A 20,320-nucleotide genomic window follows, 5' to 3' on the forward strand; every position below is an offset into this window, starting at 1 on the left:
CTGTTGCAACAACTAGTAACGTTAGAAAAACTACAACATCACACCGGATAGCTAGACCGGAAACAAAACAACAGGCACGCCGCACGTACTTGTTTGGGCTTGCGCGCCGGCCAAAGAGTAGTAGGCTAACGTTACGTTTTGAGTGGATGGCGCGAGCGCGAGACGCCGATCTAGAGACGTGCACTCTCAACGCAATAGAGTGCGGCGCGGGACTAGATTTGATGGCCGAGTGCGAGGGCGGGCTCGAGCGGTAATGCACTCACTCTGTGTGCGGATACGGGAGAATAAAACGATTCCCGGGACTCCCGCAAACTAGAAATATCTATGAATAAAACATAAAAACTAATACATTTTTATTCATATGTTGCAGAAAAGCAACAAGAACAACTAAAACAAAATAGAAACGATTTACAGGCCAGAGTTTCTTTTTATAACATGTTTGCAGCGTTGAGGGATGTATCCAATCACAGACATATGTGTTGATTTCTTGAACGGCATGGCCAATCAGAAGCATTTAAAATAGACTCCCCTCTCCACTCAAAACAGACTTTTTGTTCAGTGATGAATTCTGTATGCTGGCAAATCCTCAAATTATAACAAACAAACTGTATATATTATGAAAGATGCATTGTGCAGTCAGGTTCATTGATAATAACAGATGTGTGAGATTGCGATGAACTGATGTCAGCTTTTTAGGAATTATTAAGGGAGCGCACTTTGCGCGCATTAAGTCATGCCAAACCATGCACTCAGTAGCCTGCTTGCTTTTATGTTATAACAGTGGTTTGTGTGTTAATGCTTTAATAACAAATAATTTATAAGGAGCATTTATGCTGATGTGTATGGTGGCGACACGTAGGCGAAAGTATTTGGAGGTAGCCTACAAAAAAAGAGTGTATTTGCGGGCGGGAGCGGGACAAAAATGTTGCGGGCGGGAGAAAGTAACATAGAAAGTAGTTGAGAACGTCAGTTATAACGATCCACGTATTAAAAAAATTGACAGGTTTAAATCGGGCTCGGGCTCATAATTACAGTTTATGTGTCGGGCCGGGCTCGGACACAATGCGCACGGGCTCGGGTCGGGCTTGATTTTTTGGGCCCGATCTAAGCTCTACAATGGATGACTTCAGACAGAAGCACATGGATACCACAGCTAAGAACAAACTTACTGCTGATCCACTTTTCCATGTTGATAAGAGCATTAAAATTAGAAAAAATAATGAGACAAATAGAAATCAAGGGACATTTAGAATAGATAAAAGTGTGCGATTAATCGCGAGTTAACTATGGCATTAATGCGATTAATCGCGATTAAATATTTTAATCGTTTGACAGCACTAATATATATATATATATATATATATATATATATATATATATATACACAGGTCCTTCTCAAAATATTAGCATATTGTGATAAAGTTCATTATTTTCCATAATGTAATGATAAAAATTAAACTTTCATATATTTTAGATTCATTGCACACCAACTGAAATATTTCAGGTCTTTTATTGTTTTAATACTGATGATTTTGGCATACAGCTCATGAAAACCCCAAATTCCTATCTCAAAACATTAGCATATTTCAAACGACCAATAAATGTGTTTTTAATACAAAAAAAAAGTCAACCTTCAAATAATTATGTTCAGTTATGCACTCAATACTTGGTCGGGAATCCTTTTGCAGAAATGACTGCTTCAATGCGGCGTGGCATGGAGGCAATCAGCCTGTGGCACTGCTGAGCTGTTATGGAGGCTCAGGATGCTTCGATAGCGGCCTTAAGCTCATCCAGAGTGTTGGGTCTTGCGTCTCTCAACTTTCTCTTCACAATATCCCACAGATTCTCTATGGGGTTCAGGTCAGGAGAGTTGGCAGGCCAATTGAGTACAGTAATACCATGGTCAGTAAACCATTTACCAGTGGTTTTGGCACTGTGAGCAGGTGCCAGGTCGTGCTGAAAAATGAAATCTTCATCTCCATAAAGCTTTTCAGCAGATGGAAGCATGAAGTGCTCCAAAATCTCCTGATAGCTAGCTGCATTGGCCCTGCCCTTGATAAAACACAGTGGACCAACACCAGCAGCTGACATGGCACCTCAGACCATCACTGACTGTGGGTACTTGACACTGGACTTCAGGCATTTTGGCAGACTCTGGCACCTTGATTTCCGAATGACATGCAAAATTTGCTTTCATCCGAAAAAAGTACTTTGGACCACTGAGCAACAGTCCAGTGCTGCTTCTCTGTAGCCCAGGTCAGGCGCTTCTGCCGCTGTTTCTGGTTCAAAAGTGGCTTGACCTGGGGAATACGGCACCTGTAGCCCATTTCCTGCACACGCCTATGCATGGTGGCTCTGGATGTTTCTACTCCAGACTCAGTCCACTGCTTCCGCAGGTCCCCCAAGGTCTGGAATCGGTCCTTCTCCACAATCTTCCTCAGGGTCCGGTCACCTCTTCTCGTTGTGCAGCGTTTTTTGCCACACCTTTTCGTTCCCACAGACTTCCCACTGAGGTGCCTTGATACAGCACTCTGGGAACAGCCTATTTGTTCAGAAATTTCTTTCTGTGTCTTACCCTCTTGCTTGAGGATGTCAATGATGGCCTTCTGGACAGCAGTCAGGTCGGCAGTCTTACCCATGATTGCGGTTTTGAGTAATGAAACAGGCTGGGAGTTTTTAAAAGCCTCAGGAATCTTTTGCAGGTGTTTAGAGTTAATTAGTTGATTCAGATGATTGTTAATAGCTCGTTTAGAGACCCTTTTCATGATATGCAAATTTTTTGAGGTTTTCATGAGCTGTATGCCAAAATCATCAGTATTAAAACCATAAAATACCTGAAATATTTCAGTTGGTGTGCAATGAATCTAAAATATATGAAAGTTTAATTTTTATCATTACAATATGGAAAATAATTAACTTTATCACAATATGCTAATTTTTTGAGAAGGACCTGTATATATTATACACACACATACATGCATACATATATATAGGCCTATTATTTTAAAGAATACACATATGTACATGCATGTTGTTTTTATAATTTTTAATGATATTTCTAATAGCTACATTTTATTAGTTGTAGTATTGTTATTTTTGAAATTTAAATAAAACAAAGTAATTTATATATATATATATATATATATACATATACATTGTTTATATGTATGTAAAAAAGTTGTATTATTTGTATAATAATGAAATTTATTATTCATACAGTATATTTTTTACATTTAAAATAAAGTAATTTTTTTAAAATATATTTAATGATATTATTTGAATATTTTATTATTATTATTACACCGATGAGCCAAAACATAATGACCACTTGCATAATCTGCTGTTGGTCCTGCGAGTGCTGCCAAAACAGTGTCGACCCGCTGAGGCATGGACTCTGAAGATGTCTTATTGTATCTGGCAGCAAGACATTAATAACAGATTCTACAAGTCACAAACACAAATGTGTGCAGGGTGCATTATCCTACTGAAAGAGACCACTTCACCAGGGAACACCATTGTCATTAATTGGTGTTCAACAATGTTTAGGTAGCACGTCAAATGTACATCCACATGAATGTCCGGACCCAGGATTCCCCAGAAGAACATTGCACAGAGCATCACACTCCCTCACCCGGCTTGTCGTCCCACAGTGCATCCTGGTTTCAAACGCCGCACACGTACTCGGCTGTCCACGTGATGTAAAAGAGAACAGGATTCATTGAACTTCTTCCACTGCTCTAAGTTCCAGTGCTGACACTCGAGTGTCCATTGTAGGCATTTTTAAAGGTGGCCTGGTGTCATCACCTGCGGCTACACAGCCCCATACGGAGAACAATGTGATGCACTGTGTGACATATTCCTCTCATAACAATCATTGAAATTTTGTGCCACAGTTCTGACCTTCTGTTGGCTCGGACCAGACGGGAAAGCCTTCGTTGCCCTCGTGCATTGATGAGCCTTGGGCGCCCAACACTGTCGCCAGTTTGTTGTTTTTCCCTCCACACACCACTGTTGGTCAATTCTTGGCACTGTTGACCTGGAGCAACACACAAGCCTGGCTGTTGCAGAGATACTATGACCCAGTCGGCTTGCCATAACAATTTGGCCCTTGTTAAAATCGCTCAGATCTTTATTCCTGCCCATTTCTCCTGCATCCAACCCGTTGATTACGAGAACTGATTGTTTGCTTACCATCTAATCTACCCAGATCTTAATATGTGGCCTTAAGAGATGATCAATTATATTCGCTTCACGTGTGACTGGTGATGATGCTTTGGCTCAATATTTAAGGGTCTGCTTAGAGCAGGGGTGTCCAAACTCGGTCCTGGAGAGTTTAGCTCCAAATTGCTTCCACACATCTGCCTGCATGTTTCTAGTATGCCTATTAAGACCTTGATTAGCTGGTTCAGGTGTGCTTAATTGGAGTTGGAGCTCAACTTTGCAGGACAGTTTTGGACACCCTTGGCTTAGAGGGAACATTAGTTGTAATCAGTTTCCTCTTCTGTACATTAAAGACGTCCATATGTAAGTGACTTCCTATTATGATTGACAAAAACGCCTTGTAATGGAATAGTCCTGATCTGGTCAGTCTGTTTTTCTTTTGCATCCTCAGATTTGTGCTCTTCTTTTATTGATATTAATGATGTATTCCATCTTTCTGATCCTCCACACCCTCTTTCGCAGCCTCTGCCGTTCTCCTCCAGGCCTCTCTACTCTATGACCATGCTCAACTTGTCTCTCTGCTTCACCGGATTCCGTAAAAAAGAAGAAGTGGTGAGTTCTGCTCGTCGGACTCAAAAACAGCCAATAATTTAACTGTCGGATTTTTGTCCCAATTAACTGTTTTTCTTCAGGTTACCCTGGTAAATCTCGTTCATCACATGGGGGGTACCATCCGAAAAGAGTTTGACAGCGCTAAAGTCTCACACCTCATCGCCCATTCAACCCATGGTGAAAAGTACAGGGTATTTATCCACCCCATCCACACATACATGTATATCATCTTTCAGACCCACGGATTTTTGTCTATACTGAATCATCAGGGGAAAAAAGATTTTCAGTTCTGAAATCCTTTGTTTGGGTCTGACTCACCCAGCTGTAATGACAGTATCTATGATTGCTGCCACAAATCAAATCATGTACACCAATGCAAAGATGAGGCATGGCAGTGTGTTCTACAGGAAAATAATATATTTGCATAAAATGTACACAATGAACAAATATACAAAATACATGCATACAGTATACATGCATTCAAAACACGGATGTACAAATTGTGCAAAATAATTTGATATTACGGATCATAATCAGTTTAAGTAACCTTTTTCACTACAGAATGAAAATTCTGATGTTTGGGGCCGGTAATATTTTTCTTTTTAAGAAAATGATACTTTTATTCAGCAGGGATAGATTAAATATACATTTAATACATAATAAACATATTTGTTTAAAAAATATTCTATTTTGAACTTTCTTTTTATCAAAGAATCCTGATTTAAAAAAAAAATTTTTTATCATGGTTTCCCTAAAAATATTAAGCTGCACAACTGTTTTCAACATTGATAATAATAAGAAAAGCTTCTTGAGCACCAAATAAAGTATCAAGTGACTGAAGCTTTTGCTGTCACATGAATAATAAAAAAACAATATATATATATATATGTATATGTGTGTGTGTGATTATGAATATATTGACGTATAAGTGATTTTAAATTGTAATCATGCTTCTGAATATTAGTTTTTTCTGTATAATATTTATACAATATTTTGATTTTAATAAAAAAAACCCGCAGCATTGGTGAGCATTTATTACTTTTTTCAAAAACTTAGACTCCAAAGTTGAAACTGTAGTGTAATTTGTAAATATTACGTTTGGATCGACAAACATTCTGATTACACAGTCTATAGACGTGTTTTCTGTATGTTTTTATTATTATTGTAATAAAGTATTCCTAAACGCTACATAAAAAAACAAAACAAACTTGATCACTTTATCTAATTGTCAGATGAGCTCTTCCTGTCTAATGCCGGGCGCACACCAAAGGATTTTCACAGTCCCAGACTAAAGACCGGCAGTCTTTAGGAATCTTACTGGAGTCTCGGCGCGCTCCCGTCGTCTCGATCGTTAAATGTGAGGTGATAATCTGCAGTCGGCGACCCGATTTATGCCAGTCTTTCTCTAGTCTTTCATATCAAACATGTTTGATATTATCGCAAGTCTTTAGTCTGAGACTAAAAACTGTGAACCCAAGTCTTTAGATGTGAGCTGATAATCTTATAAAGTCTTTTCTAAATCTTTTCAAAGTCTTTAGGTGTACAGAAAGCATAAGTGTGTAGTTCTGGACCAGAATAATTAGCATAATGGACTGAAAATCAGGTGACGTGATACTGGTTAAATTCTCTCTCACCTTCACATCCCAGAAACCTTTACAGTCCTGCAGTGTTTAGGAAAAGTCAATCACCCAGACTATGGCTGCACAATATATTGAAATTATAAAAAAATATATATCGCAAATGTGTATTTCACAATATTCATATCGCAACTGCTTGCAATAACTGGGGTCATGAACAAAATACAAAGAGAAAATCACTCACTGCTCTTGGCTGAATAACTTTTGTAGCTTTAATAAGAATCAGTGTGTGTATATATATATATATATTTAATTAATACAGTAAAAAACTAAGCAGTGTTTTATTTTTACATTTGATTATTCAGTTTCTTTTGTTAAATAAACCTAATGTAGGATAACCTGAAACCCTAAAACCCAGTGGTTTACACTTATGTTAAAATAACACTTCTTATGCTGCAGTAAAGCATTGCTGTTCACTTTCAGAAGTTATAGGGATGTTTTCTTGTCACAAAAAGAATGTGAAACGTATGTAGGTTATATAATTTTAAAGATAATTAAGTTTATTTCACACACTTTAAGCATTATCGCATCGAATATCTCATTATTTAATGAGTTATCGCATACCGCATTTTTCTTCAATATCGTGCTGCCCTAACCCAGACTGTTAAATGCATTGCTCTTTATTTCCTCACTTATCATATTTTAAGTCCTAAAAATCAACCTCAGTGAAGAGATTCTTGATAAATGTCTTTTTGTTCAGTGATGTCTATCCCCTTTTGGCTCCAGGTGTGCTCTCTGTAATGTGGTCTGCTGTTGATGTGTCTGCGTTTTTTTAGAAAGGGTTTGATTAAAACAGTTCTCATGTATTTCTTCTCACAGCATGCTGAATTGGGCTGAATCATTCATTAGTCTCATGCATAATGCATCGAGCAGGCTATGGTGAGGGGATCTCTTCCGTCCTGATGCTATTAACTGCTTTCTTCTTTTTTTTTTTTTAAGTTGGCAGTGTGCATGGGCACACCCATCCTCACCCCTGAGTGGATACGAAAGGCATGGGAGCACAGAGATGACATGTAAGATTGTGTGTGTGTGTGTGTGTGTCAGGCATAAAACGAATCCCTGTGTCAATCCACTGTGTGGGTATAGAGGAGTAAAAACTGAATTATGAAGCCGGAAAGTCCAGCCACTGGTGCGCAAACCAGACGGATCCTCCCTGCTTCCATATTTAAAGTGGTTTCCACTGCAATTAGTTTTTGACATTTTCCGTACATGTATTGAGCATTGAACCTGACCTTTCACGTTAATGAACTGCCACTCTGGGCAGGATGTTGAGTCTAAGTTTTTTTTTCTTTTCTCCATACCGTCCACTCTGCGCCTACAATACTTAATGGAGAAAGTCTTGAAGCCAATATTGAATCAAAATTGACCTTGTACTGTCTTAATACACGTGTCTGGCCTTGTTGTGCAAGATGCTCAGTGAAGGTTATTTAGAGGGGCATAATCTTTCATCAAAATAAAATTTGCTCTTTTGCTGAAATTGTTAACGCAACTGCCCCGCCCCAAACCTATATAGTTCCCTTTACATTTCATAAAGTTGATTGGTGACGAACAACTCACTGCGTGATGCCCCTAAAATTCAAGATATCAGGGCAAAAAATCTCCTGTACGAGTTTGTCTCATATTTATATATTAGGGATGGTGTTTTTAAAAATTTTAATAAAAAAATAATAATAATATTGTATTTGGATATTTCGGGCTCATAAAAATCGAATATTTGTTAATTTAAAGCTAATAAAGCAGACTGCGCCAGTTATCGTACAGAACGTACATAAACACTCGAGTCAGCATATGGTTATCGTGTTTATAATGTTTACATGTTTATTTTGAGAAAAACAATAATACATGTAACTGTTAAGATAACTGTTTGCTAAGCATGTCACATCGACTACTTTGATGATGTCTTTATTGCCTTTCTGGATAAGGACAGTGTACCGTACATACATTTTCAATGGAGGGACAGAAAGCTCTCGGACTATATCTAAAATATCTTAAACTGTGTTCCAAAGATGAACGGAGGTCTTACGGGCTTGGAACGACATGAGGTTGAGTCATTAATGACATCATTTTCATTTTTGGGTGAACTAATCCTTTAAACCTGTCTTCCTCGACAAAACTGAAAGGAAGCGTATGTCTCAATCATTTTGCTATCTGATAAGTTATCATTGGCAGCCCTAATTTTTTGTTTATTTTTTATTAAAACCAAAGTACCAGAGGAATATCTTGCATAGGAGGGCCTTTGACTCCAATGCCTATCTTTGTCCAAGACAATATTCAAAGTGACTCAAACGCTGTTCTAGGGGGTCCACCAAAAAAAAACAATTGTTCCAATTGGTTGGGTAGAGAAAAGATAAATGTTATACAAAATCAGTATTTTCATTAATTTGCTTTGACTTCTGTACAGTAACAATTTCATTTAGCCAATTATTTATTTTGCAAACAGCACTTCTAGCATTAATAACTGTAACCCCAAAATGTATTGCTCCCTGTAGATTTTAACTAGTGACGACGTTGCAAGGGGGTCAAACTGTTTGAAAGCCTTTTTTTTTTTTGGCTGCTGTATTTTAAATTAGTAATATTAACAATAACTGAATGAAAGGTTTGAAAAAGAGCCATTAAGATGTTCTTGATGTTGACCTTGACTTTCGTCTGCTCTAGTCTGATGTTAAATTCCCACTTCTACAATCCAATCCTCAAATATCCTATTTAGCTTGGAAATGCATCACATAATGGAAGTAAAATTTGTAACTATTTTATCCTAACAAAAATAAACTGCTCATCTTTAGTTGTCAGAAGTGTCTTCTAAAACTTATTCACACTTTTTGTAGCATATTTTGGTGTTGTGGTGTGTCTGATTGCTGTTTTTTTCTCTTTTTTTTTTTGGTTTAGCAATTTCCACGCAGGCAACGAGGAGTTCCGCACAGAGTTTAAAGTCCCGCCGTTCCAGGACTGCGTGTTGAGCTTTCTGGGATTCTCTGAGGAGGAGAAAACTAACATGGAGGAGAGGACTCAGAAACACGGTACTGAACTCTCACGCATCGGTGTCTTTTCTGAAACAAATCTAAAACGTTTCATGTTTTCAAATGTCACACAACTTCTGCTCAAATAATTCTCGATTAACCAAAGCTTTTTCATTCTGATGCATCCGAGACGTTGACCCAAGGATGTGTCTGTATTTTATTGCTAGACCTTCTCTGTAAAAGCCAATGACCCCTGACTTCTGCTTGAGGGGGATTTTTAAAGGAGTGTGTTCTGCTTGTTTTCAGGTGGACGAGTCCAGGCGGTGGGTGATGAAAAGTGCACCCACTTGGTAGTTGAGGAGAACTCCATTAAAGAACTGCCCTTTACTCCCTTGAAAAGACTCTATGTAGTGAAGCAGGAGGTATGAACTTGACTTAACGTCTCACAAGTACACTCTGGGCTTTGTGTGGGCACTTAATAATAGTGTGTAGAAATGCACTCTGTTATTTCACGCTGTTTACTGTCTTTTGTCCATTATCTAGTATGTTGCGAGGAGTGAGAACCTTTTTTTCGGCACACATCAGGGGTTTTAGTAGTTCAGTTACAATCATAAATGCATTATTTGTCATTCTGTGTTTTTCCGCAGTGGTTTTGGGGCAGTATACAAATGGATGCCCGTGCTGGGGAATCTATGTACTCTTATGAAAAGGTGAGGAAACCTGTAAAATGACAGCAGTTTTTATTTTTTTAATTAACATAACATTTCACTGCAAATCTCATAATTAGTTTTGAAGTGATGGTCTGTGCTTCAGGTGTGACTCAGGTAATATTTTAAATCTAGGGATGCACCAATGTATTGGCTGATAAAAGCAATTTTTTTCACCATCAGCCGATTGTTTAAAAACAGCTGTTGATAAGGGCCGATTATATCCTGTCACTCAAAAGGGGCGGAAGACTGCAACTCATACTGTGTGTGAGGGAAATGTCTCATGTTGAATTTTGGGATGTCAAAGTTAAAAATGCATTAACAGTTTAAAAAAAAAAAAGGTTTCCTGGTCCGCAGTTTTTCCAAACTACACCATGGTTGTATGACTTCAATGTCACCACAATTTAGCTCTTGGTTACTCTTTAAGTCTTTAAAAAAAAACATAATCCTTAAAATTGAGTTTGAACAATGTCCCATTTAGCCACTTGTTAGCAACAGCCATTTTCAAGACAATTAAAAGCTTTAAAAAAGAATCACAAAGGGATGTTACTTTATCATAGACTACATATGAAAATATCTTATTTTAGGCATTTAGCCAAAAACCTATTCAAAAACCCATTGACTTAAATGGTTAGTTCACCCAAAAATGCAAATTCTGTCATTTACTCTCTCAAGTTGTTCCAAACCAAAAGATTGATTTCTTCTGCTGAACACAAAAGAAGATATTTTGAAGACGTCATCAACCAAACAGTTGATGGGCACCTGTTGACATAGTACTGTTGTTTTTTTCATACTATGGAAGTCAATGGGGCCCATCAACTGTTTGGTGACCCATGTATGCTATATTTAGAAGTGCTAAAATGCTAACTAGTTTAATATGTCATCTCTGTCTCACTTTATACTGCCACTTTATAATGCAACGTATCATGAAATAGAATTACTGTGATTGAGTTAACATCTTCACTAAAGTGCAGTGCACTTATACATGTTGTCACTGTGCCTTCCTCTCAGCCTGAAAGTCCCGCGATGAAGAAAGCCGTGTCTCTGCTGTCTCTCACGACACCCAACAGTGGCAGGAAACGCAGACGTCTCAGAGAAACATTAGCTCAGCTCACCAAAGAGACAGAGATTTCTCCCTTCCCACCACGCAAGAGACCCTCGGCTGAGCACTCCCTATCCATGGGCTCCCTGCTGGACATCTCCAACACACCCGACACGTGCAAAACCAGTGGAGGTGAAATGAATGATCCAGCATGGATCCAGCATGTCGTGACTAAAGCGGCCAGATAATATAACACTTCCCCTGTCTTCCAATAGTTAAACAAATGGATAGAATTTATTTTTTTAACATTCAGTAAAAAAACAACAACAATGCCCTTATTGGTTATTTGAAAAGTTTCCAAAAGTTCCCACTGCATTATGTAAGAGTTCTGTTCCAGAACTCTCTAGGCTTTGATCTCTGAGGTTCAGGGTGATCCCAGGCAAGGCTGAGATGAACCAGAACCAGGTCAGGGTTTGTTTTAGATAAGTGAGGCAGCTGTTTTTTTGCAGAGCTCAGGTGCAGGAGGAGCAGCGGTAGGCGGAGGAGTGCCAGACAGCGTAGATCAGAGAAAGAGTGGCCACTGCAGCGTACAAGCACTCCTGTGTGCAGACAGGAAAACCAGACAGGTGACATTCATACAACTTTAGCCCAGGGTGTAGGGTTAATGTAAACGTCTACCTATATTAATGTAGGTCTTTTGGAGAAAAGGAGGTTGCTTACATTGATCAAATTTCTTAGTATTTGTTCAAACGTGGTTCAAATTATTTTATTTATTATTATTTCTTTGAAATGCTCAATGCAATTTAGGGTGTGCTCACACTTGTTTGGTTCTTTTGGTCTGGACCAAAAAAGAAAACGATACTTTTAAACCTGGTTCACTTAACGTTCATAGTCTCATTTTTAGGACCGAACCTAAAGATTCAAAACCAAAAAATGGAAAAACAGCTTTTGAGAGACATATTTTGCAACAGAAAACAATCGTGCCAAGTGTGAACACCCTCATGTCGATAACCACTGGAAATATTTTTCTTCCTTTATTTATTTTTTGTAATTTGTACCATTTAAATCTACAATTTCTACCATTTTACCAAACATAACAGCAAAAATGACAAACTTTTTTTTTTTTTAAATATTTACACCACCTGTACTTAAATGGATAGTCCACTGAAACATCTTAATTCTATCATCATTTACTCAACATCATGTCGTTCCAAACCTGTAAGCATTTCTTTCTTCTGCTGAACTTAAGAAATATTTTTTTAAGTTTAGGTTCCAATTGACATCTTTCTTTTTTGGTCACTACAATGAAAGTCAATGGGAACCAAAATTTTGTTACCAACATATATTCTTTTGTTTTCCACTGAAGAAAGTATTTTATGATATGATATGATATCATAGATATGATATGACTTTTTGAGTGGACTACCCCTTTTACATGTATATGATTTGATTTAATACAGCTGAACTTAATTCAGAATAACTGATACAACGTTGCATTTTACTCTTTTCTGTGTTCCTGATTGATTGATTTTTATTTCTATTGAACATGGAACATTACTTTTAATTAAATGCAAATTTTAACTTATGATTTCATAGATTCCTATTGACTTTATTTTTCTTCAACATCAGATTTATTTTAAAAAGAGGATGAAACCTATCATAGGATGAGAAGTAACAATGTGTAATATTTAGCTGCTAACCCCTGCGTGTCTGCTTATGCGTTTCAGAGAATGCCAAACCTCCCAAAAGCTCGACTCCCGCCCTTACCAAGCAGTCAGCGCGATGGCAGGTCTCCAAGGAGCTCTACCAAACCGAGAGCAACTACGTCGATATCCTGGCCACGGTCATGCAGGTTTGTGTTCAGTGTGCGTGTGTGTCCGCAGTACCTGGCTGTGGTCTTATCAAGCTAAACCAGTGCCTCTGACCAGTAGGGGGGAAAATTAATTAGATTTGGACACAAATGCCATGGACATTTGGGCTTTGCTTTGCACCCCTACATGTGGAGCTCATGCAAAACACACACGCACGCGTACACACTTCTTTCTGTGTCTGCTTGCATAGTAAATGCCACATCATATGCCCGCAATCAGAATTCAGCAAATTTCACTGAACAGTGGAGTCAGATCATCAGGCAATACTGAATAGCCTGACCTTTCCATTGTGGTCCACTGGATTTTTATTAAGTTTATGGAGTAGCTGTCAAGTAGAGGTCTGCACGGGACTGATTTTCCCAGTTTCATTCCACTCTCGCAGAACTGTAAATCTTTTCCATATGTTATGTTCTCAACAGTTTATTCAATTAAAAAAATATATAATTATTTAATTATAATATAAAATAGTTAAATAATTAAATATATAATTACATTATTGTTATAAATGTATTTTTTTTTATGCAACCCTCTTAAAATGCGAGTAAATCACTCTCATGTGCGACAAGAAGATGCGAAAGATAGCTCGCGCGCACTGTGAAGTTTTGTGTGGACAAACTGTACATCCGAGGCACACGCCTGGAGAGCCGCGTTTGACAGCACGTGAATACTGAGTTAAGCTCTCTTTCATGTCTTGCGCTTGAACGGACAATTTCACACAATATTCTGTCCTTTAAAAAATCCTTTTAAATATCTGTCTTGTCGAGTATCTTAATAAACATAGTTGTGTCTTAAGTGAACGTAAACAGGCGGCAGTGGCTCAGTGGTTCATGTAGGTTGTCTACAAACCGAAAGGTTGGTGGTTCGATCCCCGGTTCCTCCTGACCAAGTGTCAAGGTGTCCATGAGCAAGACACCTAATCCCAGCTGCTCCCGACGAGCTGGATGGCGCCTTGCATGGCTGACACCGCCGTCGGTGTATGAATGAGTGAGTGAATGTGAGGCAATATGTAAAAGTGCTTTGGTGGCCATTGGGTCTGTGAAAGCGCTATATAAATGCAGTCCATTTACCATTTTAAACAGTGGAGAAAGAAAACGCATTCATAACAGTATCAATATATTGGATCTGTGTGTTGTGTTAAAGTGACAGGAGCCTAATATTCCTGCTGCTGTCTTTTTTATATTAATCAAACAACAAAAAAAGCAAAAAAATCATTTAATGCTCTTGACTGAAGAACTTTTTTAGCTTTAAGGATTCGTCTATATTTATTTTTTTCAGTGGAGACTGTGGAGTTTTTTTTTTACATTTGATTATTACATTACACATTATTACATTATTTTATTAGACTTTACTTGACTTTAAAGTAACACTATGTAGTTTTTCAACCTTCATAATATATTTCCAAGACCCTTGTGATGGTACATCGACTTACAATAGGTTGAATGGCACGTCTGCCATAGCCTGTCGTGGTCTGTATCGCTTTTACTGGCACTATGTAACTTCGGGTTTCGGGTAGTAACCGGAGCACAAAAAGAACTACAAAATTCGACTGCTTTACAGCATACATAGTTTTTCTTCGTTTGTGATGTCTTTCCTAAAATCATGCATCATACTCTACCTTGTCTGTGGCCATTGTTGATTCCAAAGCCGGTGCTGGATAAACAGCGAGCGTGCGCGTGCGACAGTAGGCTGCGAGTAAGCTAAATTATTTACGACAGCGGTAATGAACAATTCCGCTTCCAACCTGTAGGGCGACCGCAGAGGAAAAGTTCCTTTGTGTTGCTTTAATAGTGTTGGAAATTTATGTTTTATTATATTTATGTAGAATTTTGCATTGTTCTTGCATTCCATGTAAAATAAAAAAATCACTAGCCAATGACACTGTAGCTTCAGTCTGTGTGTCTGTAGAGGGTTGTTATGCACTACTGATCAAATGTTTGGGGTCAGTAAGATTTTTTAAAAGAAATTAAAACGTATTCAGCAAGGATGCAAAAAAGAAACAAATCAAAAGTGACAGTAAAGACTTTATAATGTTACAGAATATTAGAAAGTTCAAAAGATTTAAAAAAATATCTTCATGAAAATAAATCCTAAAGAAATATGGTTCCACAAAAATATTAAGCAGCACAAATGATTTCTTTAAGGTCATGTGACTGAAGACTGGAGTAATGGCTGATGAAAAATCAGCTTTGCATCACAGAAAATAAATTAAATGAAGTGGTAAAATAGATTCAAATAGAAAAGTTATTTTAAATGGTAATATATGATCTCACAATATTATCAGTGTTTTTACTGTATTTGAGCATCAGAGACTTATTTTAAAAAAAATGTTGAGTACCTCAAACTTTTGAATGGTAGTGAATAAACTACAGTTTTAGGGTTTATTTTAAAATGTCAAAAGACTGAAAAATATAGAAAACTATCACCCCACTCTACTGTAAATCTGCCCACTTTGGCTGCCATCTCTTAGAAATAGCACCCTCTCATGCCTACAAATCAGAGGTTTAGTCCAGTCCCGCAACAAATCTAATCGGGTCTTTTAGTGATCCCGCAGGAATGCAGACCTCTACTGTCAAGTCCCGCGGCATTAGTGAGTGTCTCGGGGTCCATCCTGGCTTAGTGATCTGAATTCTTTTATTCACCGGTTCTTTCAGCTCTTCAAATACCCACTGGACAAAGAGGGGCAGGTGGGCGGCCCCATTTTAGCTCAAGAAGAGATCAAGACCATCTTTGGCAGTATTCCAGACATCTATGATGTGCACAAAAGAATAAAGGTAGGCAATAACCTTTCCAAAACGCTGAGTAAAGGCTGTGTTGAACGTGTTCGCTGATCAATGTGCTTTGACAGGCGGATCTCGAGGAGTTGGTGATGAACTGGTCTGAAGAGAGGAGCGTTGGAGACATTATCCTGAAATATGTGAGTGTGATAAAGCTTTGAACCCGACCTCCTCCGGCGTGGAGCTCATAAGGCAGTCAAAGACTGAATGGCAGCTTTTGTGATCTCTCTTTATTTTTTAAAATCCTCTCTCAGTCTAGAGAGCTGGTGAAGGCCTACCCACCATTTGTCAACTTCTTTGAGATGAGCAAAGAGACCATAGTGAGATGTGAGAGACAGAAGCCAAGGTTTCATGCGTTCCTGAAGGTACTGATATCTTTAGTTTAAATCTACTCTATAGTTAAATATTTTATATGGGCTTTTTTCATGAAGACCGTTTATTCACATCTTCTTTCATTTTGTTATCCAGATTAATCAGGCTAAACCCGAGTGCGGCCGCCAGACTCTCGTTGAGCTTTTGATTCGTCCAGTACAGAGATTGCCGAGCGTCGCCCTCTTGCTGAACGGTAACGCATGAATACGGCTGTCAGCAGGATGCAAGTGAAAGACACACAAACAGCTGTTTCTATTCATTAAATCTGACTGAATCCATATGATTTAAATTTTTTCCACTGCATGGAAAAAAACAATTGTTGATCAATTTGTTGATCAAACATTATTCAATAAGCGGTTTGTTTCACCTCTGGGTGCTGACACAAGAAAACGAGATTTAGAGTGGATTTTGTTCTTTGTAGATATAAAGAAACATACATCAGATGACAACCCAGATAAAGTGACACTTGAAAAGGCCATCGAGTCTCTCAAGGAAGTGATGACGTGAGTCCTGCGATTAACTCCTAAAGTTTTCCTTAAAATAGATTTGTGATGAAGATGCTCCAAAATTATGGCAACAACAATTTTCAGCCAAATTTGTTTTTCTTTTTCAGCCCAAACAGTTTTAGTGGGCTGAAACGGTGACGTTTAACTAAAGATTTATTTTGCTTTCTCTCTCTCTTTATTTTTACAGGCATATAAATGAGGATAAAAGGAAAACGGAGGGACAGAAACAGATCTTTGATGTTGTTTATGAGGTGGACGGCTGCCCTGTGAGTAATTTTTCCACTTTTCTGAAAATGGTTCACCCATAATTCTGTTATTTACTTGCCTTCAAACAAGTAGAGCTGTATTCCAAGTCTTTTGAAGCTTTGAGTCAACAGACCGCAATGAAAGACGTTATTTGCTGAAAATCGCCGCTCTCTGTCACAGCTCTCAAATAACTTCACCTCATTTCCACGTTCCCGACCAGCACAAATGAAGTCACCATATTATGACCAAGTGATTTTTGTCGCTCTTTTGAAATGGGAGTATGATGTAAGCATACTCTAACATTCACAAAGCAAGTCTCCACTCTGACCATGAAAACTATAAAAAACGCTCATTCAGAAGTCATCACAGTGTTGAGGTCAGAACCTTGAGCACGTTAAAACATGACCATCCATTTACACCCCCAAAAAAATTCAACTACTTTGCAATAGAGCACAGCCAATCGTAAGAGATGTCATTTCCATATAGATGTTAAAGTGCCTCTCTTGTGCTTTTTCGGGTATTACCTTTCATGTAGAGTTTAATATGGCTGTTTGTGAATGTAATATATCTACAAAGTTTCAAAGATCAATGCTACCCTCGAATGACATCTACTCTGACCCGTTGCAAACACTTTAGCTCTACCTGAAGGGCTGGAAGAGTTTGGATCGTGTTATCGACATATCAAGAATACACTGTTTTCTGTGCTGCGAAAGCAAATCCACTTTGCTTGCGCTTCCGATGCTGTTGGTACTGTTTGGATCACTGTGCTGAGGAAACCTCCAGAGCTGAAATTCAGATAAGCTAATGTGTTTATCGTTTCCAAAATGCGCTGTAAGCGGTAGAACAATCACAACCGACTGGGCCATCTAACCAATCAGAGTAGGCTCTCTGAAAGGAGGGGATTAGAGAGACTAAATTCTTTATAGAACCATTTCAAACATTGAGAAAAGAGGTGGTGCTGCAATGTATATTCTGAGAAAATATAGTTTTTTGATCTTGGATGCATGTAAAACTATAGTTGTAGTAATATAGGGACACTTTAAAGCCACATTTCCAATTTTAAAGGTACTGAAAGGTAGCTGAAATAGTCTGTTTCTAAAGGTCAGACAGGGCGTGAATGATATTGTAAAATTAAATTAACCATTTTTAGTGCTATAAAGCTTAAATAACATTTAGAAGTGGATTTCAAGAAATGTATTAAATGCTATGTGTAGAATATGGCTATTTCAACAGTAAATTGTAAAGTGTGATGCTGTATTGTTGGCTGATGTTCCTCTTCTCTCTGTGGTTGGAGCTGCTGTCATGCTCTCTGAAACTTCCTCTCACCATTAAATCGATCAGAGTGAGTCAGCTCATGTCGTCTCCTGTCAGATTCGCCCCAGAACAGCTGCGTTTTGAGACGGGGCTGCCAAACCAATGATCGCCCCCCAGCTTTTCCTGGATCAGTTTGGTTTTTGTTGCTCATGGGAACTGAAGCGGCATGGACACGAGTCAGAGTCTGATCCAGGAACAGCACTCCGAGGAATTTGAGAATGTGCCCGCAGGCTCAGAGACAGGAAATGCAGCATGTTCATCAGGCGCTCTTATTGATTTGAAAAAGAATTTCCACACCAATCACTTATAATTAATTAATTTGTTGAAAATGTTGCAAATGTTATGCGAGGAGGGAACTGATTTTTGTGTGTGTGTTTGTGTGCGCCTGCAGGCCAATCTGTTGTCGTCCCACAGGAGTCTGGTTCACAGGGTGGAGACCATCGCTCTGGGAGACAAACCCTGCGATCGGGGAGAACATGTCACACTCTTCCTTTTCAACGACTGTTTGGAGGTAAAGCTCGGTCTTTCGTTGTCACTACACCATAACTGCTCTTCTGAATGCGTTTATGGAAATATTACAGAAGGGAAGGTTCCCACCCCCACCCCCCCTGCTCCATCAGCCTCCCAAAATCAGCACCAATGTAAAAGACATTAGTCTTGATTTCTGGTCTTGTTTATGGGTTTTTTAATGATAGCCTTATGATGTCAAACTACTAGCTAGATTTTCACTTTATTGCTATAATTACACCCACATTGCATTTTTAAAAAACAGTTAAATTGATAAAAAGTGAATGCTAAACATCAGAATGACTTTGGACCTATCCACAGTTGTTTTGTTAATCCATTAGGTGTTATTTATTATTATTTTCTGTGTGTATCTGGATCTTTCCACTAATTTTCATGAAATGTGTTATGAAGTGTTCAAAAACAATAAAATGTAATAAATGCTGACAGCAATTTAAATGCACCTCTTCTGTAAGCATGTTCTTCTGAATGAAAATACTTTTTGATTATTTGAAAATCTGTAGGTGGTGTAATTATCCTGAAAATGTAATGAAGGGAAATTTCCCATTTAAAATGCAGAAATTTGTGTTTTTATTATTATTTAAAAGTAGGAACAAATTCAAATGATTTGACTTTTTGCGACTGCATAGTTCAAATACCAACTAGTATAACCCCAAGAAAACGCCAGAATATTTATGATTCAAGTACTTATTCTGTAACAATACTTTTCACTTTATTTCTGTTTAAAAATGATTCATATACTTGCATATTGACGCACAGTGTCAAGAAAATGTTACTTGATGCATTGTTTACTCCATTTGACATTTCATTTTTTTTTGTGAATATCTAGTGGACATCTCTTTTTTGGTCTTCCATAACCTCTGTCCTCCCTAAATTTCCTCCCTTTTTTTCTCCAAAATTTCAGCAACCTCAACAATTGTTTGTTCAGTTTACGGGTGAGCGGTACCGCTGAAGAAAGAAATGTATATAGTTTATGCGCGTTCAATCTGTGCTTGTTGACTCGACTCTCTGGCCTGTTTCCCCAATTAGTGAGGTGATGTGTTTAAGCCCTGTGGAGGGGTTCGCTCGTGTGTGCCGGCATGCGCCTGTGGTCCTCCTCGCCCAATGCCGGCTCTGGCCTAGTAATGAGAGCAGGGAGAAGGGAAGACTCTGAGTGATCAATTATTCATTTTAGGAAGTCCTCTGTATGCATATGTCACCCCAATCTGCATTACACATTTTGTGGCTCTTCTAAGCACCAGAAGGACTCCCCACTACTCCAGAAGAGAACATTTGACATTCCTGCATTATGAAGAAAGCTGCATGTTTTAAGCGTTTAATAATGTGTGTGTGTGTGCTTGTGCGTCTTCATATTCAGATCGCCAGGAAGAGACACAAGGTGATAACCACGTTCCGGAGTCCGTTGGGTCAGACACGGCCGCCCGCCCAGCTCAAACACATAGCCCTGATGCCCTTGTCCCAGATCAGAAGAGTCCTTGACATCCAAGACACAGAGGGTGAGGGCACCACCCGGCGTTCTGCATTCTACCAAGTGCACTCGTGCATATTTTAGCTTTCTGTGTTCTGAATTGGCACCCTGGAGAGGGAGGTTAAGTC

At 38.5% G+C, this 20,320-nt stretch overlaps 1 protein-coding gene across 8 annotated transcripts in view; it reads left to right on the forward strand.

Annotated features, from left to right (window-relative positions):
• The window catches only part of ect2 (epithelial cell transforming 2), a 39,512-nt gene that overhangs the window by 8,685 nt on the left and 10,507 nt on the right, over positions 1–20,320 (forward strand). For 4 of the 8 annotated variants that reach the window (XM_077203030.1, XM_077203028.1, XM_077203032.1 and 1 more), the window contains 17 exons: positions 4,684–4,773; positions 4,854–4,964; positions 7,350–7,423; positions 9,297–9,427; positions 9,674–9,789; positions 10,015–10,077; positions 11,086–11,308; positions 11,626–11,742; positions 12,844–12,968; positions 15,639–15,758; positions 15,833–15,901; positions 16,016–16,126; positions 16,230–16,326; positions 16,555–16,636; positions 16,827–16,905; positions 18,591–18,710; positions 20,082–20,220. In XM_077203030.1, the coding sequence (XP_077059145.1) occupies positions 4,684–4,773; positions 4,854–4,964; positions 7,350–7,423; positions 9,297–9,427; positions 9,674–9,789; positions 10,015–10,077; positions 11,086–11,308; positions 11,626–11,742; positions 12,844–12,968; positions 15,639–15,758; positions 15,833–15,901; positions 16,016–16,126; positions 16,230–16,326; positions 16,555–16,636; positions 16,827–16,905; positions 18,591–18,710; positions 20,082–20,220 (1,867 nt within the window). The remainder of the gene's footprint in view (positions 1–4,683; positions 4,774–4,853; positions 4,965–7,349; positions 7,424–9,296; positions 9,428–9,673; positions 9,790–10,014; positions 10,078–11,085; positions 11,309–11,625; positions 11,743–12,843; positions 12,969–15,638; positions 15,759–15,832; positions 15,902–16,015; positions 16,127–16,229; positions 16,327–16,554; positions 16,637–16,826; positions 16,906–18,590; positions 18,711–20,081; positions 20,221–20,320) is intronic. The other 4 variants (XM_077203034.1, XM_077203033.1, XM_077203029.1 and 1 more) reach the window with 1 other exon arrangement.

This window comes from Siphateles boraxobius, unplaced genomic scaffold (genome assembly GCF_051911475.1).
Source record: "Siphateles boraxobius isolate OS27281-9 unplaced genomic scaffold, OSU_SipBor_1 5, whole genome shotgun sequence".
Classification (NCBI taxonomy): domain Eukaryota; kingdom Metazoa; phylum Chordata; class Actinopteri; order Cypriniformes; family Leuciscidae; genus Siphateles; species Siphateles boraxobius.